Source organism: Oncorhynchus mykiss, chromosome 9 (assembly GCF_057628025.1).
Source record: "Oncorhynchus mykiss isolate SJ-2025 chromosome 9, ASM5762802v1, whole genome shotgun sequence".
Classification (NCBI taxonomy): domain Eukaryota; kingdom Metazoa; phylum Chordata; class Actinopteri; order Salmoniformes; family Salmonidae; genus Oncorhynchus; species Oncorhynchus mykiss.
In genome coordinates, this window is record NC_143030.1 from 47,791,774 (window position 1) to 47,818,834 (window position 27,061).

Consider the following 27,061-nt stretch of genomic DNA (forward strand, 5'->3'; position numbering starts at 1 on the left):
TTTTAAAAAAAGTTTTACAATCTAATTTAAAATGTAATTGATCGCAATCATGTGACACTAACCGTGACCATATAATAATGATAAATTGTAGATTCCAGCTAATTGTCATACCGAAGTAAAATACTGGTGATTTAACATTCCTCTGCATGCAACAACCACAAAAAAAGATTCAGAAGCGTCACTAAAGATGTAATATGTATGAGCGTCATATCCTGAATTCCATTCGTAAAAGTTAAAACTTCAATAATTTTTGGCAATATTAAAAGTCCCCATTTGTGACCAAGAAAGGTATTTTGACAAATATTTTAGTAGATCTGTACATTATCTGTTTTCTGGTACTCAAAACATGTTAACGGAAATAAGAATTGATAATTTGACAAATTAGCTTCGGTGAAGTTATGCAAATGTTTGAGAAGCGCTTTTATTTTGAAAGCTGATTCCCGTCAAACAGGAAATAGATTGCTCTTATTCTCGCAGATTTACAGGTCTGGACAAAGCGGCAACGGAAAAATACGGGTCGGCGTGATAGTTCTCGTTTTACAAATGGCTATAATATAAAAAAAAATTTGAATACAACTGTCGTGTGTTCAGTAAACTCCTAAACATGACAACTGAGGAGGAGAGGGGCGTAGTGCGTGTCAAAGTCAAGGTGAGGAATATGTGAATGATGGAATAGCAGCGGCTAGCTAGTTGGTGTACCCTTGCGTATTTTGCCAGGTATCACATTTCCAGATAGTAAGCAAGCTATTGTCATGACTGTGGCCGACCTATTTGAGCCATTCCACATTACATTTGCGGTAGCTTGTAGCTAGCCTGCTTTGATGTTGGAACTGTTAAGCTATCCACATCATCTGCCTAGTCCAGACCAGTGCTTTGTTGTTTTTAGCATTGAGCCTACAGTTGCTAACGTCTATAGTAATGAGCAAAGTGTACAGTATGGTGTTTTGAAGGGGGGGGGGGGGGTCAAATCTTGACGTCAGTGATCTTCAGGTCGGCAAGTCGGAGCTCAAGAACGATGCACGAGTTTCCGACTTAGACTTCCGAATTTTATGAATGTTCAAAACATTTTTCCTGTCGAGCTCGTTTTCCCCCCTGAGTTCCCAGTTGTCTTGAACGCGGCATTCTAACGTAATCAACCAACCCTCTTGGATCTTCTGACTATAAAAAGTAAATCATTGATTTAAGAAAAATAAAGCTAGCTAAATAGATTAGGAATATTCGGTGATTGACAATGGTCTTACTTGCTGATGTGATGCGTTGTGGTCATGCACTAGGAAAATAATAGAAAGCAGAATTGTGAGTCAACCGAGTTTAGCAAGTCTTGACAGTTCGCAAGTAGGTTAATTGTGTTATTCCAAATAATTAATTCAGTGATTCAGAGACAGAACCCCACAGTAAGGTGATATAACTTTAGCTAAATGGTTTTTGGTACAAGTAATTTAGTAAACATCACCACTCCAGGGGTGTATTCATTATGCCGATTCTGTTTTCAAAAAGTTTAGTCTGTTGGAAAACGGAAAACACAAACCAGAGTTCGGCTTAATGTATTTATTCATTATTCGGTTTCCGTTGCTAAATGTTTTGTCTGTTGCAAAACTTTTTGCAATGGAAGCCGTTTACTCCAAACTGTAATCGTTTTGCAACGAATTTTTTGGGGACAAATTGTTCCTTTTGCCCTGGTGGGAAAGGGCAGTGGGAAAGGGCATTTTCGCATTGGAGATTTGAGACACTTGAAATATGGGCTAGGCTTACCCTTGTGTCTCTCGGACAAGGTCACTTTTATCAAAATGTTTGGCTTTATTTACTCTCAGATTCGAATGCTAATTAGCATCAAAGTAGACATGCAAAACTAAAAATCCCTGAAAGCTCCTGCACGTCATCTCTAGCTGACACCTTTGTTAACAGGTATTGTCAATTTAAAACTTGCACAAGACTGTTCACAGAATTGTCCATTTAAAGAAATGTAGCCAATTTATTTATTACTACGTTAAGCTAACATTAGATAGTTAATTGAGAGATTCTTACCTTTGTATCGATTCGGCAGTCTCCTCCAGATCGTCATGGCATTTGTAGTTCTTTATGATAGCCACATTAGCAGCTAATTAGCATTTAAGCTTTGGTGGGTAAATACTGGTGAATACAGTGCATTGGGAAAGTATTCAGACCTTGAGTTTTTTCATGTTTTGTTACGTTACAGCCTTATTCTAAAATGTATTAAATTGATTTTATTCCTCTTCAATCTACACACAATACCCCATAATGACAAAGCAAAAACTTTTTTTTGCAATTTTTTGCATATAAGTTTGGGGTCACTTAGAAATGTCCCTGTTTTTGAAAGAAAAGCTTTTTTCTTTGTCCATTAAAATAACATCAAATTGATCAGAAATACAGTGTAGACATCGTTAATGTTGTAAATGACTATTGTAGTGGTTAAGGGTTGATTTTTTTTTTAATGGAATACATAGGTTTACAGATACCCATTATCAGCATCCATCACTCCTGTGTTCCAGTGGCACGTTGTTAGCTAATCCAAGTTTATAATTTTAAAAGGCTAATTTATCATTAAAAAATCATTTTGCAATTATGTTAGCACAGCTGAAAACTGTTGTGTTGATTTAAAGAAGCAATAAAATTGGCCTTCTTTAGACTAGTTGAGTATTTGGAGCATCAGCATTTGTGGGTTCGATTACATGATCAAAATGTCCAGAAACAAATAACTTTTGTTCTGAAACTCGTCAGTCTATTCTTGTAATGAGAAATTAAACATCTCTGAAGCACTCCACCAGAGCAGCACTGCCCCCTCAAGATTCTGAGCCTGCTTGGCAGGGTTGGTCCTGCAAAGCCAAAGCCCCCTAAAGGGAGAGCATATTATACAAGGAAATTCTCAAAGCTGCTAATGAGAACCTTGATGACCTTGTACCTAGCCGGTGGGGTGCCCCCACCCAGGCAGTGGCAGTGCTGGCAACACTAGGTGTAGTAACTAGAGGTCGACCGATTTAATCAGAATGGCCAATTTTTTTTTTTTTTTTAATTAGGGACGATTTCAAGTTTTCATAACAATCGGAAATCTGTATTTTTGGGTGCCGATTTGCCTTTTTAAATTTAAAATACTTTTTATTTAACTAGGTCAGTTAAGTCAGTTAAGAACACATTCTTATTTTCAATGAAGGCCTAAGAACGGTGGGTTAACTGCCTTGTTCAGGGGCAGAACGACAGATTTTCACCTTGTCAGCTCAGGGGATGCAATCTTGCAACCTTACAGTTAACTAGTCCAACGCAATAACGACCTGCCTCTCTCTCGTTTCACTCCACAAGGAGCCTGCCTGTTACACGAATGCACTAAGCCAAGGTAAGTTGCTAGCTAGCATTGAACTTATCTTATAAAAAACAATCAATCATAATCACTAGTTAACTACACATGGTTGATGATACTACTAGATATTATCTAGCGTGTCCTGCGTTGCATATAATCTGACAGCATACAAGTATCTAAGTATCTGACTGAGCGGTGGTAGGCAGAAGCAGGCGTGTAAACATTCATTCAAACAGCACTTTCGGGCATTTTGCCAGCAGCTCCTTGGTGTGCGTCAAGCATTGCGCTGTTTATGACTTCAAGTCTATCAACTCCCGAGATGAGGCTGGTGTAACCGAAGTGAAATGGCTAGCTAGTTAGCGCGCTCAAATAGCGTTTCAAACGTCACTCGCTCGCCTTGCTCTGCATGGGTAACGCTGCTTCGATGGTGGCTGTTGTGTTGCTGGTTCGAGCCCAGGGAGGAGCGAGGAGAGGTCACAGGTACAGGAATGGCTGAATAATTGCAACATTTGCCTAGAACTAAGCTGCAGATAGCAATGCTGGGTGATTTGAAAAGCCATAGTCAATCAATAATATTGTTATTTTAGCAAAAATGTTTATTTTTAATTTACAATCTGTAGAAGCTATGAGAATAAAAAGGTTCAGTACTTTTGTGACGAATCCCAGCACAGTTGAAAAAGATATGGCTAATAGAAATCCTAAATGGATGTTTAGAGATATATTGGAGGGGTTGAATGGAGCTGAAAGGTGGGACTAAACAACAAGATAACCAATGTAAAACATATGGGATCTGTAAAATGTATTTAGGTTCAGAAATTGTGAAATATCACAGTTAGAAATCAAACTGGATGGACATCAGAAATAGAGGAAGGACTAAAAACAAAACAAAAAAAACTATTGTAAAATTGATTGTCTAAGATGTGTAAACTGAAGGTAGAAGCCTAAGTGTAAGGGGTGCATAGAATGCAATTCTTTAGATAAAAAAAACTATGCATTCCAACTCCCACTGACAACTCTATGACAAGGACAGGTACACAGTAAGCCATAAATAATTATTTATAAATGTATCGAGTGGTAATGCAGGTTTGGAAGTCGCTAACTTTGTACTCTATAGGAAAACAGTGGATTAGCCGGTGCAATGACAGAGATCACATAGAATAACGTTTTTATCAAACTACGGATTGCGGCACCCAAAGAAAAGACAACACGTTACCGACTCGATGTAGGCCAAGTCGGAGGTATACTAATCGCAATTCGACTCCATTGAGAACTTTATGACGTAAGCTAGTGACACGTCAGCTAGTAAGTTAAAAGTGGGTGTTTCTGCTGTCTTGTGGCACACACAGCCTACGCCTTATTTGGTATACAACCCATTCATTGTACAAAATAAAAATATTGTATAAGGTCAGTCTGCCATGCATTACATTCATATTTTGTTGTTGGCTTTTGGTTTTAGACTGGTAGCCTGGGTTCTAAACTGAGAATTTAGTTACAATACATTTCTAAACTATCAGTCTGAAACCCAGACTAGCCTTTTGATTGGAAAGGAAGAATGACATTGATTCAGTCACATGATTTTGGAGATGATTTGTGGACTACAGGAAAAGAGGACCGAGCACACCCCCATTCTCATCGACGGGCTGCAGTGGAGCAGCTTGAGAGCTTCAAGTTCCTTGGTGTCCACATCACCAACAAACTAACATGGTCCAAGCACACCAAGACAGTCGCGATGACACGACAAAACCTATTCCCCCTCAGAAGACTGAAAAGTTTTGGCATCCTCAATTCCTCAAAAGGTTATACAGCTGCACCATCGAGAGCAGTGGTATGGCAACTGCTCTGCCTCTGACCACAAGGCACTACAGAGGGAAGTGCGGACAGCCCAGTACATCACTGGGGCCAAGCTTCCTCTGACACCGCCTGGTATAGAGGAAGGCACTAAAAATGTATAGACTCCAGCCACCCTAGTCATAAACTGTTCTCTCTGCTACGCACGGCAAGCGGTACCGGAGCACCAAGTCTAGTTCCAAGAGGCTTCTAAACAGCTTCTACCCCCAAGCCATAAGACTCCTGAACATCTAGTCAAATGGCTACCTAGACAATTTGCATTGCCCCCCCCCCTCCCTTTACACCACTGCTACTCTATACATAGTCACTTTAATAACTATACCTACATGTACATGCTACCTCAACTAACTGATGCCCCCGCACATTGACTCTGTATCAGTACCCCCCCGTATATAATCTCGCCATTTGTTTTTTTATTGCTGCTCTTTAATTACTTGTTACTTTTCTCTTATTCTTATCCATATTTTTTGGGGAACTGCGTTGTTGGTTAGGGGCTCATAAGTAAGCATTTCACTGTAAGGTGTATTCGGCCCATATGACTAATATAATTTGATTTAAAGATGTTATAAAATGTGCCTACAATTAATGGTTACATTGTTTGTGATTGTTTCTCACCTTCCTCAGAAGTGGGAGGGGATGCTGCCAGTGGAGCTCCGCTCGTTTGCTGTGGATCCTCAGATCACATCACTAGAGGTGCTACAGCACATCCTCATCCGAGCCTTTGAGTTAAATGGGTGAGGAGCATCAACATCATAATGTCTACAGTGTTGTTGATTGACATGGAAAGCAGAATATCGGAGGTGCATAAGTGGGCAGATCCAGGCATCACAGTGCTTGCTGCGTTACTACAGATCCTGATTCAGTACCAAGCTGTGTTGCAGCCGGCCGCGACCGGGAGACCCGTGAGGCGACGCACAGCGCCAGCGCCGTTCAGGTTAGGGGAGGGTTTGGCCGGCCGTGATGTCCTTGTCCCTAGGGCTGGGCGTTATGGCCAAAATATTATATCACAGTATTTTTAAAAATTGTACGGTATGATGGTATTTGACGGTATTTTTTGTTTTTGAATAATAAAAGTTCTACATTTGCTTTATGAGTAGTGAGTGATCGTAGGGTGGCAACGCTAGTGGCTTTATAATAAGAAGTAAAGTGAAAACAGCATTGTTGTCAACAACATTGTTGCATGTGCTGCATTGACCATGCAGACTGAACGCAAGTGTCTCGTGATTGAAGAACATCAAATGCGCTCCTTGAGTGACAGGGGTGTGGCTAGGTCTGTGTGGAAAGTGGCACTGAGACAAAGAGCGGAGAGAGATGACTCAAGTAGCTAAGTAAACTATAAAAATTGACATTAAACGTGGCGTATAACATTTTAACAAACCAAACATTCAAATACCGTTTTATAGAAGGTAAAGTAAAAATACAAACCGACCTTGCATCAATTCCGGTATATCATAAAATACGGTATACCGCCCAGCCCTACTTGTCCCATTGCGATCTAACGACTCCTGTGGCGGGCTGGGCGCATGCATGCTGAATCGGTTGGGGGGGGGGGGGGGGACGACATGTACTAAGTTCGCCCTTTTGTATATTGTTCTCAGTTACTCTCTTTTTGTGTTGGCATTAGTAAGGGCTGTGATTGTCATGGAATTTTGGATGATGGCCAGCCACATTTTATTTATGTTATTATAAAGAATCAGAGGTTCTCTTAACTTGCGCACATTTTGACGCACATTTTCTCCTTTCCTCCGCTCCTGACTGCATGTGCCGCCGAAGAAATAGAATTGGCGTCCCTGTTCAAGTCAATGATGGCATAATGGGTGGACTGGCGGCCATCGCGAGTGAACCCATAGGAATGATACAGGAAGTAAAAACCATCAATATGTGCTGTGATTTGTTGATTCAACTCAACTGTTATTACAAAGAATCAGAGGTTCTCTTAACTTACAGTATTCTAATTCCTTATTTGAATTAACATTCTACATTACCACTGTCAGGTTCTAAATGAACGAGGGATGCAGGATATTTCGGTGAACATATTGGACTCGGCCGATATTAGCTAAAAATGCCAACATCGGTATCGGCCCGATGTCTAGTTTTAACGCCCATGTGCAAAACCGATGTCAAAGCTGACAAGCACTACATATGCAACACAGCCATCCTAACCTAGCCTACAATGTCTGCTGTGTGGACCGAACAGTCAACAAGTCGAGCAGTCATTTGAAAGACATTTTCAGTGAGACAACTCAAAGGCAAAATCCATTAACGCCAAGATAATGGAATTCATTGCCCTTGACAATCAACCGTTCTTTGTCGTGGGAGATATTGGCTTTAGCCGACTGGTCGAGCACCAGTACATATGTTGCACCAATACAACCAGCCTGAAAACAATGACCAGTAGAAACTGCAGTCATTTTCATTATTCTTAGCAATGATTTAGGAACCCTTGTGAGTACGTATTGTTGTCCCCCTATTGAAATTGAACTTTAGTTCATGAGAATAAATGGCTAGACAGCTACTTAACCCTGTTGCCCAAAGCTAACGTCATAAGCAGCCAGCTAGCTTGATCTGGCTAGTGAGGCTCGACCGGACTGGGTTATGTGTTGTGAAGCTAGCCACAATAAGGATTGGACACCATACTGGAATTTACGGTTTGCCTTCAAAATAAAAGTTCCTCTTTTGAAAGTGATGCAGAAGATTACAATTGGTGGAATCATGCCATATTCAGACTAGATAATGTTAAACAGGGTTGAAATGTGAAGCAATGAAATGGTGTATCAGTCTTCTCGGTGACACCCACAGAACACAACTGTGAAGAGTTTACACAAATATAGCATTGTAGCTCTTATTTTGTGACTGTGTGAAATCACCTCCCCAGTCAGCCTATTGTGTGTGTGTGTTAACATTCATATTGCACTGTACAGCTTTACCTAACACGGAACCCAAACCGGCTGCGTGCGTGTGCCATTGTGCATACATTTATTTTGTCCCCCTACGCAAAGGCGATCACGACACGCAGGTTAAAATATCAAAACAAACTCTGAACCAATGACATTCATTTGGGGACAGGTCGAAAAGCATTAAACATGTATGGCAATTTAGCTAGTTAGCTTGCACTTGCTAGCTAATTTGTCCTATTTAGCTAGCTTGCTGCAAAACATTTAGTCTTTTAATCACCCACGTGGGTATAACCAATGGAGATGGCACGTGGGTACCTGCTTCTATAAACCAATGAGGAGATGGGAGAGGCAGGACTTGCAGTGCGATCTGTGTCAGAAATTGGAATTACTTCTATTTTAGCCCTTGGCAACGCAGACGCTCGCAAGCAGTGTGGGTGCCATAATTGAATAACATGGATTTCTACATTTATTTTGCGACGCACGCGAAGTGTTCGGTCTGGTCAGCATGTAAGGATTGGGGATCAATGAAATGGGGTATCAGTCTACTCAATACCCAGGAGATTTTTTCCCAACATCCTCCTTTGAGTTATCCGACTTAAACATCCACACAGTATTGTTTTTCCTCGTGAATAGTGTTCAATACACACAGGTTGATAATAAATGTGGCTCTATTGAGTTGTTTCAGAGTTCTGCAATAATAGCTACGACGCTAATGTTCTCTGGGTGTCACTGAGTAGACTTGATACCCCATGTCATTGATCCACAATCCATAGGTAAAGGCTGTACAGTGAAATAAGTATGCCCCCAATGCAATTCTAAAGTATAATATACATCCAGTGTGATTTGAACAGATTTGTCAAATGAACAAATTATTGTATTTTGTTTTTTATATAACATTCCAACCCCGTTTAGCATGATCTATTCAATTATGGCATAATTCTACTATTTGTATTAATTTGCATCACTGTCAAGGACATACTTTTATTTTGAAGGCTAACCACAAACTCCACTTGTGGCTAATCCTTATTGTGGATCTTAACATAGATGGGTCCGACCACTATTAATCAAATAAGAACTGTCTTATAAATTAGGGTTATTTTAGGGTTACAACTAGCTATGTAGTTAGCTACTGAAACAGATTGTCATTTTACTATGTTTTTTGGAAGAACATTGTTTGCATCCAACTTTTATTATTTTTTAATGACCAGCACTGTAGGTGCGCGAGAACTTTACCAGCATCATAGCATACGTAGCGATGAATCATGACATATGAAAAACGGGTGGTAGTGTAATGACTGTAGAAAATGAACGCATTAAATTATTATGTGACGTGCAGTCATATTCAGGGCCTGTATTATTTGACACGCAAAGACCCTAACAGCGTTCCATAGTATCAGAAGTCCTGGTTGAGAATTAAACGACTGAACAACGAAACAGCACAGCAAGTAAGTTAAATTGTTTTTAAAAGGTTTTACTGGTAATGGGGATGTAAAGTACTGTGCAGGAGTTTTAGGCAGGTGTGAAAAAATGCTGTAAAGTAAGAATGCTTTTAAAAATAGACATGTTGATCGATTATATTTATCAATTAACTATATGCAAAGTGAGTGAACAGTGAACTTGCACACAGTTTTTGAAGGAACTCTGCAGATAGGTTGGCCCAAACATCTTGGAGAACTAACCACACTACTTCTGTGGATTTAAGCAGCCTCAGGTGCTTCTCTCCATGTAATCCCAGACAGACTTGCTGTTGAGATCAGGGTTCTGTGGGGGCCATATCTTCACTTCCAGGACTCCTTGTTCTTCTTTATGCTGAAGATAGTTCTTAATAACTTTCGCTGTATGTTTTGGGGTCGTTGTCAATTAAATTATTGTAGGTACACTTGCACAAAGTCTTAGATTATGTAGGCATATAGTCAGGTGTATGATTGAACAATTATACCAAACAGGTGCTAATGATCATCAATAAGGATTTTGTGACACAATCATTAACTGAAACCGAAACAGCTGTTTAGGAGGAATAAAACTGGGTGAGGAACAGCCAAACTCGACTAACAAGGTGAGGTTGCTGAAAACAGTTTACTGGCAAGTCATATACCATGGCAAGACTGAGCACAGCAACAAGACACAAGGTAGTTATACTGCATTAGTAAGGTCTCTCCCAGTCAAAAATTTCAATGCAGACAGGGGTTCCCCGATGTGCTGTCCAAGCTCCTGAAGAAGCACAAAGAAACGGGCAACGTTGAGGACCGTAGACGCAGTGGTCGGCCATGGAAACTTACGGCAGCAGATGAAAGACACATCATGCTTACTTCCCTTCACAATTGGAAGCTGTCCAGCAGTGCCATCTCAGAATTGGCAGAAAATAGTGGGACCCTGGTACACCCATCTACTGTCTGGAGAAGTCTGGTCAGAAGTGGCCGTCATGGAAGACTTGCAGCCAAAAAGCAATACCTCCGACGTGGAAACGAGGCCAAGCGACTCAACTATATACAGAAACACAGGAACTGGGGTGAAGAAAAATTTCAGCAGGTGCTCTGGACTGATGAGTCAAAATGTGAAATATTTGGCTGTAGCAGAAGGCAGTTTGTTCACCGAAGGGCTGGAGAGCGGTACACAAATGAGTGTCTGCGGGCAACAGTGAAGCATGGTGGAGGTTCCTTAGGGCTGCATTTCTGCAAATGGAGTTGGTGATTTGGTCATAATGAATGGTCTCAATGCTGAGAAAGAAATACAGGCAGATACTTATCCATCATGCAATACCATCAGGGACGCATCTGATTGGCCCCAAATTTATTCTGTAGCATGATAACGACCCCAAACATACAGTTCTTAATGCCTTTTTGCTATCTTTAGCGTAAAGAAGAACAAGGAGTCCTGGAAGTGATGGTGTGGCCCCCACCGAGCCCTGATCTCAACCTCATCGAGTCTGTCTGGGATTACACGAAGAGAGCGAAGCACATAATGCTGCCTAAATCCACAGGAAAAACTGTGGTTAGTTCTCCAAGATGTGGGCGAACCTACCTGCCGAGTTCCTTCCAAAAACTGTGTGCAAGTGTACCAAGAAGAATTTGATGCTGTTTTGAAGGCAAAGGGTGGTCACACCAAATATTGATTTGATATAGCTTTTTCTTCTGTTCACTCACTTTGCATTTAGTAAATTGATAAATATAATCTATTAACGTGTCTATTTTTTTTCCTTTTATAGCATTTTTTCACAACTGCCTAAAACGTGTACACAGTACTGAATGTAAATGCCAACAAAATAATTTGGTGTGTGTGTAACTTTAACTTTTCAAGTCAGGTAAGAACAAATTCTTATTTACAATCACGGCCTACCCCGGCAAAACCCGGACGACGCTGGGCCAATTGTGCGCCGCACGATGGAACTCACGGCCGATGTTAAACAGCCTGGATTCGAACCAGGGACTGTAGTAACGCCTCTTGCACTGAGCTGCATTGCCTTAGACTGCTGTGTGTGTGTGTGAACTATTTAACTGTACTAGAATGCTTAAGGCCACTAAAAGGTTAAATATCGGTGGCAAGGAAAATATTGGATATCGATATCGTGCATCACTAAAATGAACCTTTTTATAAAATTTCACGGACGATTAGCTTAGACCAAATTTATTCACCCATTGGGTCAATACAGCTGCATAAGACGAGACATATTCACACAAACACAGCTATTTAACCCTTTCTCCTATTCTAAGTCTCCTACACATCTGAATAGTCAATGCATCTCTGTTGCTTGACAGAACCTTAGTGATATCTGTTCTTTCTCACTTCATCTGATCTGACCTCTGCCCCAAAGTGTTCACTCCTCCCCAACTCACGGCTGTCATGTTGACTCATACCAGACTCTATTCCTCCCATAGGATCCCTGATGGCTAACGATAACATATCCGGACACAATGTTAACCTTATACATTCCCCTCTCTCCCTCAGTGACATGAAGAAGTATATTTAATATTTTCAGAACTCAATACCATAGAAATGATTGCATCACAATACCAGGCAGACATTGCGAGTGTACCCATGAGTTTACCAGTCAAATTACCAGGGTTTGAGGTTACAAGCCCATTCTATTCATTGTTTGCCTCAACACCTTGCTTGTTTCAGCAAGGAGCAACAGAGTTTCAAGTTAAACCATGTAATTGTAGAAACGGACTCAACTGCGCAAATTCTGGGCGTTTTTTTTGTTGTAAAACGGTTCTGATGGTTGTTTTAACGGTCTTTATCCATAACCTTTGGTTAAAGGGTAATTATGCCAGCCCTAGCATTAGCACAGTATACATGATCCCAATTTTAGCTCCAAGATGCCGGCTTTTTGAAAAGCCGTAATAGTAGATTGTGCTGATTTTATTGGTGCGTTGAACCATGTTGCGTGCCATAGTTTAAACACTTCATGGATAATGCTAAAACGATGACAGCATATCTGAATTCCACCATCTTCATGCAACATCGACCATTCTGCAGAAAATATTAGAAAGTATTGTTGTGGGAGAAAGTTTTGCCTACAGTAAAGTTAAAAAAGAAATGATGAAGAGGGACATGCATAGCATTCGGAAAGTGTTCAGACCCGTTCCCTTTTTCCACATTTTGTTACGTTACAGCCTTATTCTAAAATGGATTAAATACACATTTCCCCTCATCATTCTACAGACAATAACCCATAATGACAAAGAGAAAACAGGTTTGTATTTATTTTTGCAAATGTATTAAAAATAAACATTCCTTATTTTACATAAGTATTCAGACCCTTGGCTATGAGACTCTGAATTGAGCTCTGGTGCATTCTGATTCCATCGATCATCCTTGAGATGTTTCTACAACTTGATTGGAGTCCACCAGTGGCCTCCATCATTCATAAATGGAAGAAAGTTGGAACCATCATGACTCTTCCTAGAGCTAGCCACCCGGCCAAACTGAGCCGTCGGGGGGGAAAAGGGCCTTGGTAAGTGAGGTGACCAAGAACCCAATGGTCACTCTGACAGAGCTCCAGAGTTCCTCTGTGGAGATGGAAGAACCTTCCAGAAGGACAACCAGCTCTGCATCACCCCAACAATCAGGCCTTTGGTAGTGGCCAGACGGAAGACACTCCTCAGTACAAGATTCTCTGGGTTGAGGAAACCAAGGTTGAACTCTTTGACCTGAATGCCTAGCGTCACGTCTGAAGGAAACCTGGCACCATCCCTACGGTGAATCATGGTAGTGGCAGCATCATGCTGTGGGGATGTTTTTTAAAAAATGTTTTTTTTTTGTTGAATTTTACCCCTTTTTCTCCCCAATTTCGTGGTATCCAATTGTTGTAGTAGCTACTATCTTGTCTCATCGCTACAACTCCCGTACGGGCTCGGGAGAGACGAAGGTTGAAAGTCATGCGTCCTCCGATACACAACCCAACCAAGCCGCACTGCTTCTTAACACAGCACGCATCCAACCCGGAAGCCAGCCGCACCAATGCGCCGGAGGAAACACCGTGCACCTGGCCACCTTGGTTAGCGCACACTGCGCCCAGCCCGCCACAGGAGTCGCTGGTGCGCGATGAGACAAGGACACCCCTACCGACCAAGCCCTCCCTAACCCGGGCGACGCTAGGCCAATTGTGCGTCGCCTGTGGGGATGTTTTTCAACGGCAGGGACTGGGAGACTAATCAGGATTGAGGGAAAGCTGAACGGAGCAAAGTACATTGAGATCCTTGATGAAAACCTGCTCCAGAGCGCTCAGGACCTCAAACTGGGGTGACTGTTCACTTTCCAGCAGGACAGCAAACCTTAGCACACAGAAAAGACGTCCATGGCCCAGCCAGAGCCTGGACTTGAACCCGATCTAACATCTCTGGAGAGACTTAAAAAATAGCTGTGCCCTTACGTTCCCCATCCAACCTGACAGAGCTTGAGAGGATCTGCAAAGAAGAATGGGAGAAACTCCCCAAATACAGGTGTAACAAGCTTGTAGCGTTATACCCAAGAAGACTTGAAGCTGTAATTGCTGCCAAAGGTGCTTCAACAAAGTACTGAGTCAAGGGTCTGAATACTTATGTAAATGTGATATTTCAGTTTATTTTTAATACATTTGCAAAAATGTCAACTTGTTTTGCTTTGTCATTATGGAGTATTCTGTTTTAGAATAAGGCTTGAATGTAACAAAATGTGGAAAGTCAAGGGGTCTGAATACTTCCCAAATTCGCTGTATATGGAATGCCTTGGATTGGCATGCTTTCTAGAATAGATATCACTTTTTTTTCTCTTGTTTCCTACTTAGCAAACGCAACTTTGGGATAAGTTACCTGTCCCAGGACCGTGGAGGTGTGGAAGTGTATCTCTCTCTCCTTTCTGACTGGGATTTAGAAGCTGCTTTTGTCAGTGCAGCTAAACCTTATCTACAGCTCAAGATGGACATTAATCTCTCCGAAGACAGTAAGCAGACGTTCACTTGTATAACCATTTTAGGTCATTTAGTGAAAGCTAATCTCTGTTTTATTTTTATCTCTGTGTTCCTTCGGGTCACCACTTTAAGAATTAGTTCAGTCGTTGATTTGGTGTGTGTGTGTGATTTCAGTATTCGCCTTTATTGCTCTGTATATTTTTGGGGGATATGTGTTAAATTATGCTGAACAAAAATCTAAACACAACATGGTTTCATGAGCTGATATAAGATTCCATAAATCTTCCATATGCACAAAAAGCTTATTGCTCTCAAATTTTGGGCACAAATGTGTTTACATCCCTATTAGTGAGCATTTCTCCTCTGCCAACATAATCCATCCACCTGACAGGTGTGGCATATCAAGAAACTGATTAAACAGCATGATCATTAGGTGCACCTTGTGCTGGGGACAAAAGGACTCTCAAATGTGCAGTTTTGTCACACAACACAATGCTACAGATGTCTCAAGTTTTGAGGGAGCATGCGTTTGGCATGCTGACTGCAGGAATGTCCACCAGAGCTGTTGCCAGTAATAAGCCTTCTCCAATGTTGTTCTAGAGAATTTAGCAGTACGTCCAACTGGCCTCACAACTGTAGACCACGTGTAACCACGCCAGCCCAGGACCTCCACATCCGGATCGTCTGAAACCAGCCACCTGGACAGCTAATGAAACTGAGGGTTTGCATAACCAAAGAATTTCTGCACTGTCAACTGTCAAACTGTCACGGGGAAGCTCATCCGTCTGTCTGCCATCTGCCTGGTACAGTTGAAACCAGGATTCATCAGTGAAGAGCACACTTCTCCAGCAAGCCAGTGGCCATCGAAGGAGAGCAATTGCCCACAAGTCAGTTACAACGCCGAATTGCAGTCCGGTCAAGACCCTGGTGAGGACGATGTTGTGTTGGCGAGCGGTTTGCTGATGTGAATGTTGGATAATGTTATGCGTTGGCATAAGCTACAGACAACGAACACTTGCATTTTTATCGATGGCAGTTTTAATGTACAGATACCGTGACGAGATCCTCTGAGGCCCATTTTGGTGGTATTCATCCACTACCATCACATCGTGTTTCAGCATGATTCCATGCCGCAAGGAACTGTACCTAATTCCTGGAAGTTGAACATGTCCTGCATGCTCACCAGACATGTCACCCATTGAGCATGTTTGGGATGCTCTGGATCAACGTGTACAGCAGCGTGTTCCAGTTCACTCCAATATCCAGCAACTTCGCACAGCCATTGAAGAGGAGTCGGACAACCGGCCACAATCAACAGCCTGAATAATAACTCTGTGAAGGAGATGTCGCGCTGCATGAGGCAAAAGTCACACTAGATACTGACTTGTTTTCTGATCCACACCCCTTTTTAAAAAAACAACGTTTTTTTAAAGGTATTTGTGACCAACAAATACATATTTGTTTTCTCAGTCATGTGACATCCATAGATTGGGGCCTAATTTATTTAAATTGACTGATTTTATATATGAACTAACTAAAATATTTGCATTTGTCGTTTGTACAGAGCATCTGTTCCCTGTCAACTTTTTTTGTAATTTAATTGTGGGCCTCTCCATCATACAGTTCCATTGATTGATCACCTTTTTCCCCCCACTTTCTTATTTCCTTAAGGTCCCGTTATGGAAGATTGGGACATAATAAGCCCCAAAGATGTGATTGGTTCTGACCAGCTTCCTGGGGATAGGAGGTCTTTGGCTGCTGCCGCCCTTCCCTTCACACAGTCCCTGCTCTCACAGGTTACTGATGATGCTCTCACTCTTCACCCTGTCAGACACATTTTTTACCAGCCAGTGCTGCCTTGAGTTTGTGTTTGCTTACAATGACCCACTTGGGATTCAAACTCTCGCTGTCTGTCTCTGTGTTCAGATGATGGGTCGAACGCTGTCTAGAGTACAGCAGGCCTTGAGCTGGTCGTATGGGGAGGAGGTGAAGCCTTTCAAGCCCCCTCTGAGCGATGCCGAGTTCCACAGTTACCTCAACGGCCAGGGCCAGCTGTCCCGGCCAGAGGAACTGAGGCTACGTATCTATCATGGTGGGGTGGAGCCCTCTCTACGCAAGGTAATTGTACATTCACTGAGAGATTTCAACAGCAAGTCTGCTACAAATATAATTGAAATTACTTAAATATCAAATCACATGGGGCTGAATCCTAACTTGGGTGTGTGTATCTTAAACTCTCCCCTATCCTTGCAATGATGTCAATGGGAGATTTGCGCAAACATTTGAGTTGCGATTGAGAAGGGCTTTTGGTCTCCAAAACATTGACGGGAAGTGTTTACTTTGGATGTTAATAATTTTCCAAAATGTGGATTAGATGTGGGAATAGAACATTTGGGTGTATCCTTGTTGTACTTTGGAATCTAAACAGACTATCTATGTAGGTCATTCAATGTGGAACAAGAACAAATGGCACAAAGAAATGCCATTTGGTGGTAGGAGAGCTATATTTTTATATTACTGTGTTGTATGAACGCAGAGACTTTAGAGAGATATCCTGTATGTCAAAAAACATTACCTCTGTGCCCAGGTTGTCTGGCGATACCTCCTGAACGTGTACCCCGATGGGCTGACCGGTCAGGAGAGAATGGACTACATGAAGGGCAAGACTAGGGAGTATGACCAACTGAAGGGGGAGTGGTCAGCGAGGGCCAGTCCAGAGGACCTGGAGTTCATCAGGGGCAACGTACTGAAGGACGTCCTGAGGACCGACCGGGCCCATCCCTATTACGCCGGCTCCGAGGACAGCCCCCACCTCACTGCACTCACCGACCTGCTCACCACCTTTGCCATTACACATCCACAGGTGTGGGGATCTATTTTTTTATTTTGCTTTCTTTTTAAATTCCTTGACATGCAGACATGCTAAGGGGTGTGGTGTTAAGTTCAGTGAACAAATGATATGCTCAACACTGGTGTTTGGCATCTTAGATTCTGTGTATTTGCTATTGAGTGAGTTATGATAAGTAACCTCAGTCTGCTTGCAGTGAGTGATCTGTAAGTCCAGTTGTTGGTGTTCATATGTCAGGGCTCCAGACTGCGAACATTTAGTTGCATCTTGCGACTCTTTAATTTGGCTGTGCGAGTTATATTTGTAATTGGTCGCAGTAATGTGCATGATCCTCATGATTCCTGTAATGAAAGTCTCTGCCCTGTGCCTGTTTCGCTGGGGCCTTCTGCTGTGTTTAGCGAGCCACGCACTCCCTCTCCCCCCCACTCTGGGAGAAAAACATTTGTTCTGATTGTAGGCTATAACATTTCAATTACTCTTGTCACTGTTGAAAAGAAGAGAGTATCAACTTTCTGTAGGTACAATTTGTAATTATTGACTCTTAATATTGAGCTATATAGCAACTATTTTGCAGCCAATATATTTGAAATGGCTTTATGATATGTAGCGTGCTAAATTAGCATTGGCCATTGTGAGTGGAGGCCTAATTGCAATGGTTTTTTTTTAGGACATTGCATTTACTATTAGATTAGGGATCGTTCGGGGGGGGGGGGATTCAGCATGCTTTTGTGGCACAGTCGATGCCATGCAGGGCTATGGGCCAGAAGGTTGAGGGTTCACCGGCCACCACAGATGAGCTCACTATCCCTGCCCGTTTCATTATACTACGATCAGAGCCGGCTGCAGACAATAGTCAGCTAGGGGGGCATCAGATTTTTCACATTTACTTGATATATTTATGGTATAAAACATAGTCAACAAATCCTCCACCAACCGGTGTCTGTGTCTATGCACCACGCAACCAATAAGCAAAGAATAGGGCGCGTCAACATCACGGTTTGCGTTTTTAACACCACAATTATACACTGTCGTGCTCGACAAAGAGTAAATACATCCCTCCTGACCTTGTATCGAAGGCTTAGCTTGACAATCTCCTAATGTCATAACTTTTTGATTTTTTTTCCCATTCATCAAATGGATGTTGCCTATGGCTCTGTTTGGATGATGGAATTCTATTAAGAGTGGACGAACGTGCGCAAGTATCCTACGGGAGACTTTTGAATTCTGATCAGATAAAAACACTAACTGGTTGTGCTTATGCTGTATATAAAAGGCCATGCATTTTTCTAAGTTAAATTACAAATATTTAGGCAATATTGACGCGTCAGGTTCTAAGTGCATGAGGAATAGCCTCTCGGATCGTGGAGGAAGCAGAGCGTGCATTACGCTTTCCTGAATAACTGGGCCTGCTGGAAGCCTATGTGGCCACATTACTATAGGACGACTTGGGAGAATGATGAACTGCAACAGACAGCACGTCTCGGTATCAGAAGAAAAAATACAGCCAGGCTGGCCTGCTACTGTGCCTTTCTTGTCCTATAAGGCTTTGGCTCGTGAGACTCCTTTTGAAATAAAACTTAATCACCAAAGCGTTATTAAATGATCAAGTTTGGCAGCAGCAAAACAGTGAGCAGACATCCCTCTTGTGATTTGTGCATTATTTTAGCCAGCTCATTATTACTATTTTGGACGTGCTTAAATCCCCCTCCATATATGCCCATCATGAAACGAGAAATTAGATGATGCCAGTGCAGCGACTTTTTTATATTTTATTATTTTTTTAGAAACATTTAATTTGCTTTAATGTGATAGCTGCTTGTTTTCCGTATCACTTGATTAAAAACCAAGCCCTCAGTAGGCTAACCTTACCCTACTATAACGGAGTCTGGTTCAACAGCAATATGTCTCGGGGTGTGTCTTTTTTATCCTGGCATTGCAGCCAAGTAGCCTATCCACAAAAGGTGTTTAAATGGTCCATTCCTGAGAGTGCCTTGAATTGAAAATATACTGCACATTCTAAAACATGCCTACCCGCATACTTCATTTTGCTCCAAGTGTCCATCCTCGTTTCCAAAGAGTTCCTTTCATCTGGGTTACCAAAGACGCGCTCCTCCAAATGTATTTAAATTATTCAGTCCTATAACCTGTCGAGTAGACCCCACCGCTGATCCAAATGGTTGCCTTGGATAGATGCAGTTAATTCGGAATGAAACATTCAAATGGCATTCACTGCGCTTTACAGCATAGAGTAGAATTTTGTACTTTATTTTTAAACAATAATGCAATAATTCAATGCATTTTGCTGTTGTAGGATAATTGTATTGTCCCTTAACAAGTTCAATAGGGGAGCTTTTTGAGCAGCGTGTATCATGTTCTTTCATGCACATTGACGCACCTGGCCTCTCCACTGCCTATCAGCTATTCCTCTTTGTTCTTGTGGATTTATATTGAAAATTGGTGCAGCTTTGAATGATTTGGTGTGGTATCGTTACTGGTTAGCCGATTTACAGATCTGGGCAAACAATCCACCTACCACTAATGTCTTCTGGGTATTATGTTTAGCGTTGGCGATCTAGCTAATGTGTTTTGAGTTTCCACTTACTCAGGTGGTGAAATAGCCACAAATAAATTAGCATATGATATTAATGCACATAAAGATGTTGGCAAATTAATCTCTATTGAACAAAATACAATTCTGGAGACCTATTTTAACAGTAAAATGTAAGAAAAATATCCTAATTGTCAACACAATTTATGACAATCACTGGGTTAGGTTGCACATCAAAATATCTTAAATCATGCATTCCTGCATGGACATGTTTGATGAAACCACTTATTTCTTGAATATCATCTCAGTAGTCTACTTACACCTCGTAATCATTCACAGTGCTTTATTAAAGCTGGGCTGGTGCCATCAACTAAAAACTAAAAGTTAGTGGCACCAGGGAGAAATGTTTGTCTGTAGCCCTGTATATTTTTGCTGGGTGTAATTTATCTTAACTTCTTTGTTTCATAGGTGTCATACTGCCAAGGCATGAGTGATATTGCTTCTCCGATACTTGCCGTCATGGACAATGAGGCACATGCATTCATCTGTTTCTGTGGCATCATGAAACGCCTAGAGGGCAACTTCCGTCCGGATGGCCATTTCATGTCCGTCAAGTTCCAGCATCTGAAGCTGCTACTGCAGTACTCAGACCCCGAGTTCTACTGTTATTTGGTGTCCCGCGGAGCTGATGACCTCTTCTTCTGTTACCGCTGGCTGCTCTTGGAACTCAAACGGGAGTTTGCCTTCGACGATGCCCTGAGGATGCTGGAGGTCACCTGGAGCTCCCTGCCCCCTGACCCTCCCGAAACAGAAGTGGAGCTTCTTGGGCCGCCGCTAGAAACAGACCAAACCATAGTGACATGTGAGAGTGGTGTTGAAAAGAGGCCCGCCATTACATGGGATGATGGAAATGAAGGGGAGCTGAAAGAGAAGCAGCGGAGACGACACATGTTGAGGCCCTCAAGAGAGGAGGCAGATGGGGGGAGAAAGATCAAAATGGAGGATAGAGAGAGGGAGGACAGAGGAGCCAGAAGAGAGGGTGAGGGGAACTTTGACATGCCTGACGTGGGAAAGGAGAAGGCTCACAACAACGTGCCTGTTCCTTCCTTCGAGAAGCAGACCAGCTTTGGAGAGTTCAAATACTACAGTGCACGGAACAAAGACGGCTTTGATTTCGAGCAGACAGACCCACCAGTGGGTCCTGTTGAGATGGAAGCCGCCTCACACCCATGGGAGAGGGCGCCTCTTATAAAGGACATTAACAAGTCTTCCAGCCCAGATACAGAGGTGAGGAGCTCCCCAAATGGACAAATAGCCTCTCCGGTCTCCTCGTTTCCTCCTGGTCTGCCAAACTGGAAAAACGTTTCCTCTCTGTCTCCAGGCTCCAATCCCTCCCCCTCAAGTTGGAGAGGTGCCTCCCCGGACACCCCGTCACCAAAGTTCACCTCTCCCATTTTATCCAACGGAAGGATGGCGGTGCCGAATGGAACCGGAGCCAACTCACCCGCTACCCCCACAGGGAGGTCCTTAGTTTCCTCTCCGCTGTTGTCTCGAGCGTTGCTCTCCTCGCCAATTTTGTCCTTTGGAAGAGCTATTCCTTCGCTGCCCGTTGGACCGGTGAACAAGTCCTTTTCTAGTAACCTTCAATCTCCTTGCAGCAGAGCTTTCAGCACTGCGCCTCACACTCCAAATTCAACCAAACCAGAGAATACCACCATCAAACCTTGTTCCCTGCCACCTCCTCAAGAGTTTGGCAAAGGAAATCCTTTCATGTTGTTCCTGTGCCTGTCGATCCTGCTGGAGCATCGGGACCACATTATAAAGAACGGCTTTGATTACAACGAGCTGGCTATGCACTTTGACCGCCTTGTTCGGCGACACAATCTGGGCAGGGTGCTGCAGCGTGCCAAGGCCTTGTTTGCAGACTACCTGCAGAGTGAGGTATGGGACTCCGAGGAAGGGGATGAGGTCAGCTCGGATTCGCCCACCACAGTCACTGCTGCTCTGTATTCCCCGCCCCCCTCTGCCACCAGGCTTCTTTTTACCCCGTTGTCATCCCCACAACCATCCTCCCCAAACTCCACCTATAACCTGGCTGACACCATACCTTCCCCATCACCTGTCTCCCTCTCTCCATCCTCTTGACTTCTGTCACTATATCCTCAACACACTTGCATTACACAGATTTCAAATGTTGTGTATTTTTTTTATTTCACCTTTTATTTAACCAGGTAGGCCAGTTGAGAACAAGTTCTCATTTACACCTGCAACCTGGCCAAGATCAAGGAAAGCAGTGTGACACAAACAAGAACACAGAGTTACACATGGAATAAACAAACGTACAGTCAATAACACAATAGAAAAGTCTATATATAGTGTGCAAATGAAGTAAGATTAGGGAGGTAAGGCAATAAATAGGCCATAGTGGTGAAATAATTACAATTCAGCAATTAAACACTGGAGTGATAGTGCAGAAGAAGAATGTGCAAGTAGAGATACTGGGGTGCAAAGGAGCAACAACAAAAAATTAACAATATGGAGATTAGGTAGTTGGGTGGGCTATTTACAGATGGGCTGCGTATAGGTGCAATGATCTGTAAGCTGCTCTGACAGCTGACGCTTAAAGTTAGGAAGGGAGATATAAGACTCCAGCTTCAGTGATTTTTGCAATTCGTTCCAGTCATTGGCAGCAGAGAACTGGAAGGAAAGCCAGCCAAAGGTGGTGTTGGCTTTGGGATGACCAGTGAGATATAGCTGCTGGAGCGTGTGCTACGGGCGAATATTATTATGCATACTCTAGCCATTTGTCCCATTATCGTTGCTCATCTCATTTAGTTCTCCACCCATACCAGACTTGAAAGTTAATGCTGATAGTTTTCCCTGCTGTCAGTATTGCTCTTTTCTCCATTTCCACTAATCAACAAGTCCTCATGCTTCCATCAAGTTTCACAATGTTCTATTTTTGCCTTCTCTTTTAGTTACAGGGATAGATGTTTCAAACACTATTTATTTATTTTTACTTCTAATGAGGGCTGAGGGCTAGACACATTTATCACATGTTGCCCACAGGTAACTTTGTTTAGAACCTTATATTGGATAAGCCAGAATTGTGTTTTCTTGACCAAAGAGCTGTAGTTGTGTGATCACACTACTAAGAACCAACACTGCCACTTTGCTAGTCTTGACTTCATTAACGGCAGTGTGTGTGGTTACTGGTTTTAAGCCCCTCTATTCCCTGACTTGGCTGCCGTTGGCGGGAGCAGTGGGAAATTGCCATTGGAACTATAGAAAAATGTGAATGAGTCATGTGATTCCCTTAAATGCCCTCTTCTTGAGAATGTCAAATATGCCTGTATTTGACCGTACACATCCCATCATCGTGATTATGAGGACATAACTGAGTTTTGTAAATGTTATATTCATGAGTTATAATTGCATACTGTTGATCACCTCTAGTATCATTCATTACCTTTTCTATCAAAATCATTTTATTACTGTATATGATTTTGCGTTGCAAGGTCACATTTTCAGTATTAAGGTGAGATTAAGTTCTTTCCAAATAAACTATGAAGTATGGTGTGCTGTATAGGAATCTGAACGGCAAAGACAAGTTATATTGGGAGAGGCCTTTTCTGAAATGAATGGCTTTCAATACTGAAGTTTCATAGCCAGTTTCTGCATTTTCTCTCTGTTGACTTTGTTTGCTTTTATATCGCATATAACTGCTATGAACTGAACTTTATATTAAGGGGAATGTTTTACTATTCAGGGGTTTAATGAATCAATGGATCATTCAGTCGATCAAACTGTTTAATATGTCACATTGCACAAATTATGCATTTGTCCTGATCATGAATGGCCCTGTGATCATAGGGGATGGATACATTGTACATAGCTACTATATGGTGCTAAAATATTTGATTAGAGTAGGATTTATCATGGGTGTAGGAGAATGGTTCTAAATGTATGTAAACATAAGTAAGGATTATGTTAGTCTAGAATTTATTGATTGGTCGAGCTGTACACTTGAAGCGAAACATTTCGCTGTGAATGATATTGCCCGCTTTCAGCAGGGCACAACATTGTGGCACATCCAGATATAAATATATTATGTAGAACAAAAATGCCTCTGACATGTAGAATAATGTTGGATTCATGGAAAAGCCTCCCCTTCAAAAAGTACACTTCAGGAATAGATTTTTAAATATATATATATATATATTTAGAGCTCTTTCAAAGTCTTGGGAGTCACATCAGCTCTTTTCATTACATTTCTATCTGCAATGTTCCACAGTGTTTGCCCATTGAATATTACCCTGGTATCATGTGCAGTAGCAATGGAAATGGGGTGAAGTGCATCTATCTCAAAGTTGTTTTAGTAGCATTGATTTTGTTTGTTTTTGTGTGAGCTTGATTCTAATCTTAATTTAGTCTTTTTGGTGGAGTAAATAATCTTCATATTGAACAGCTTGTGCATAGCCGTTAAGGTTGGTTTTCACAAGGCAAATGTATGCCTTTGTGCGTCCTACCAAAACCACAGGGTCCTTTTTGAAACATTTTGTACGAGTACTTTTTATTTAACCCTTATTTTACCAGGTTTAAGTGCTATGTATCAGACAAGGGGGGTTGATATCAGTTTAAATGCCAATACCCAGCACAAAATGCCTTCATCAGGTGAAGTAGTACATCTACCTGTAGGTGTAGAGAAGACATGTGGAAGACAGGCCAGAAAATGGGTTGAGTTGGTGTCTCTAAATATATTTAAGCAATAAGGCCACAGGATGTGTGGTATATTAGCCATATTCCACAAACCCCTGAGTTGCCTTATTGCTATTATAAACTGGTTACCTTCATAAATAGAACAGTAAACAAGTATGTTTGCATCATACTGTGGTATATTGTCAGATGTACACAGGGCTGAAATGCTGTTTCAGCTAACCAGCATCCAGGACCCAAACTACCCAGTTTATAATGTCTATTTAAGTGTGAAATCCAATGTCGGAGTGGACTTGTTGCTGGCATGCTGGGCACATTTTGAAATGGATCATAATCTCGTAATACACCATGCCTAATGTGAATGATCACATGTTGAAAGAAGACATGGACACATTTTCATGGACACTAAGTGATCGTATTGTCTGTCATTTGGATTTGAAATCTTATTCATATACCAGGTGTAGATGGTGTCATGGATAATAATGCCCAAACTGAATGAGTATTTTAATGAACCAGAAAACATAATCATGATGCCCATCTGCATTAGTCCTATGTGGGAGAAAGCATCTTTTATGATAAATGTAATTGCTTTGCATTTTCTCTCAAGTGTTCTATTTTCCTGCCTTTTGATTCTCTCTTCAGAGTGCAATATCTGCTGCAATGTGCTGAACTCCAGCATTTCTATGATACATCCCCCCCCCAACACCATTGACCATATTTCTAACACTTTGGTAATGTTAATTTCATTTGAGGTTGTAGAAAGATGATATGAAAATCAGGATTGGTTTTGGACTATCATTTTTTGAACTGGACCAGGCCTTTTTTAACAAGGATCAAAAGATGTTGTCCTGGATATGGTGTCTGTATTATTTCAATTGATATGATTATTTGTTTTCTTTTGTTTTTGTATGATAGTGTTATAAAGCCTGTTTAAACATTTACCCCTTGAAAAAAAACTTGCTGGGCTGAAATGCTAGCAATATGCGTATTTGTACAATAAACAAACGCAGTATTTGACTTGTTTATTTCTTTCTTGATATATGCACAAAACCGTAAACAGTCATTATGACTGACTAATGCATAATTGACCCCAGAAAATATTATACTTTCAACAAGCTTGCACTAGATTACACATACTAACAGAGAGAAAGGGTCAGAGTAATCTTTTTCCAGAGCCATAGGCCTATATTTTCTTCCACTATATGAAGGCAAGAGCTAGATTTTCATCCACTTGTATATCGATTTTCAAGTGAATTATCTAATATTCGCTCAAAATGACATGTACATTTTACCAGCAGAGGTGTGTATCTGTCATTGAGTTTCCATTCATGTACAAGGGTGTGACTAGGAGTATTTATCAGTGGACAATACAATGAAAAGCAAAAAATATACATATTTTTCAATCTATGAACATTAAACAAAATAAATCTCACTACACACAAGTTTTACATTTCATTTGCACAAAAAATGTAAAAGCATTACATTTGATTTTTTTTTTAAACTGTAAGAATGTAATTTACTCATTCTAGATATTTTTAGAAATGTTGAAGTAGGAAAATATTGCATTTAGGCACAGATTTCAATTTTTTTTTTTTTTTTTTTTTTTTTTACCAGATACTACTGTATAAAGAAGTGAACATATTTCATAGTAAATACATAGTTCTTATTCAGTGGCAAATTTAGCATGTAAATCTTGGTGGGGCAAAAAAATAATAAGTGGGATGCATGCCAGCAAAGCCACAACACTAAACAATACATTAATTGCACTATAACGGTGACAAACAGTGCCCAACAACGGTTAGGGATTTTATTTGGAAAAGCAGCAGCTACTCTTCATGGGGTCCACACAAAACATGAAACATTACAGAATGACATAATACAGAACATCAATAGACAAGAACAGCTCAAGGACAGAACTACATACATTTTTTTTTAAAGGCACACGTAGCCTACATATCAATGCATACACACAAACTGTCTAGGTCAAATAGGGGAGAGGCTTTGTGCCGTGAGATGTTGCTTTATCTGTTTTTTGAAACCAGGTTTTCTGTTTATTTGAGCAATATGAGATGGAAGTTCCATGCAATAAGGGCTCTATATACAATGGGGAGAACAAGTATTTGATACACTGCCGATTTTGCAGGTTTTTCTACTTACAAAGCATGTAGAGATCTGTAATTTTTATCATAGGTACACTTCAACTGTGAGACGGAATCTAAAACAAAAATCCAGAAAATCACATTGTATGATTTTGCATTTGCATTTTATTGCATGACATAAGTATTTGATACATCAGAAAAGCAGAACTTAATATTTGGTATTAAAACCTTTGTTTGCAATTACAGAGATCATATGTTTCCTGTAGTTCTTGACCAGATTTGATTTGCACTTTTCCACCAAAGTACGTTCATCTCTAGGAGAGAACGCGTCTCCTTCCTGAGCGGTATGACGGCTGCATGGTCCCATGGTGTTTATACTTGGTTACTATTGTTTGTACAGATGA

General features: G+C 41.4%; 1 protein-coding gene across 2 annotated transcripts; it reads left to right on the top strand.

Moving 5' to 3' along the window:
- Nucleotides 1–428: 428 nt before the first annotated feature.
- On the top strand, nt 429–25,575 carry LOC110532149 (TBC1 domain family member 25). Of its 2 annotated transcripts, XM_021615793.3 has the most exons (8): nt 436–649; nt 3,316–3,349; nt 5,786–5,895; nt 14,324–14,478; nt 16,118–16,242; nt 16,373–16,564; nt 17,034–17,309; nt 20,311–25,575. In XM_021615793.3, the coding sequence occupies exons 3-8, from the start codon at nt 5,798–5,800 to the stop codon at nt 21,985–21,987; spliced, it is 2,523 nt and encodes an 840-aa protein (XP_021471468.3). In that variant the 5' UTR covers nt 436–649; nt 3,316–3,349; nt 5,786–5,797; the 3' UTR covers nt 21,988–25,575. The 2 variants fall into 2 exon arrangements, with proteins under 2 accessions (XP_021471467.3, XP_021471468.3); XM_021615792.3 differs by lacking the exon at nt 3,316–3,349 and having other exon boundaries at nt 429–649.
- Nucleotides 25,576–27,061: the final 1,486 nt, after the last annotated feature.

What these genes read in the sequence shown, in the direction of transcription:
- LOC110532149 (XM_021615792.3), top strand. Translation starts at nt 605, where the DNA reads ATGACAACTGAGGAGGAGAGGGGCGTAGTGCGTGTCAAAGTCAAG. An exon ending in CACAGTCCCTGCTCTCACAG is followed by an intron (nt 16,243 to 16,372) that starts GTTACTGATGAT and finishes CTCTGTGTTCAG; the next exon opens with ATGATGGGTCGAACGCTGTC. An exon ending in TTGCCATTACACATCCACAG is followed by an intron (nt 17,310 to 20,310) that starts GTGTGGGGATCT and finishes TTTGTTTCATAG; the next exon opens with GTGTCATACTGCCAAGGCAT.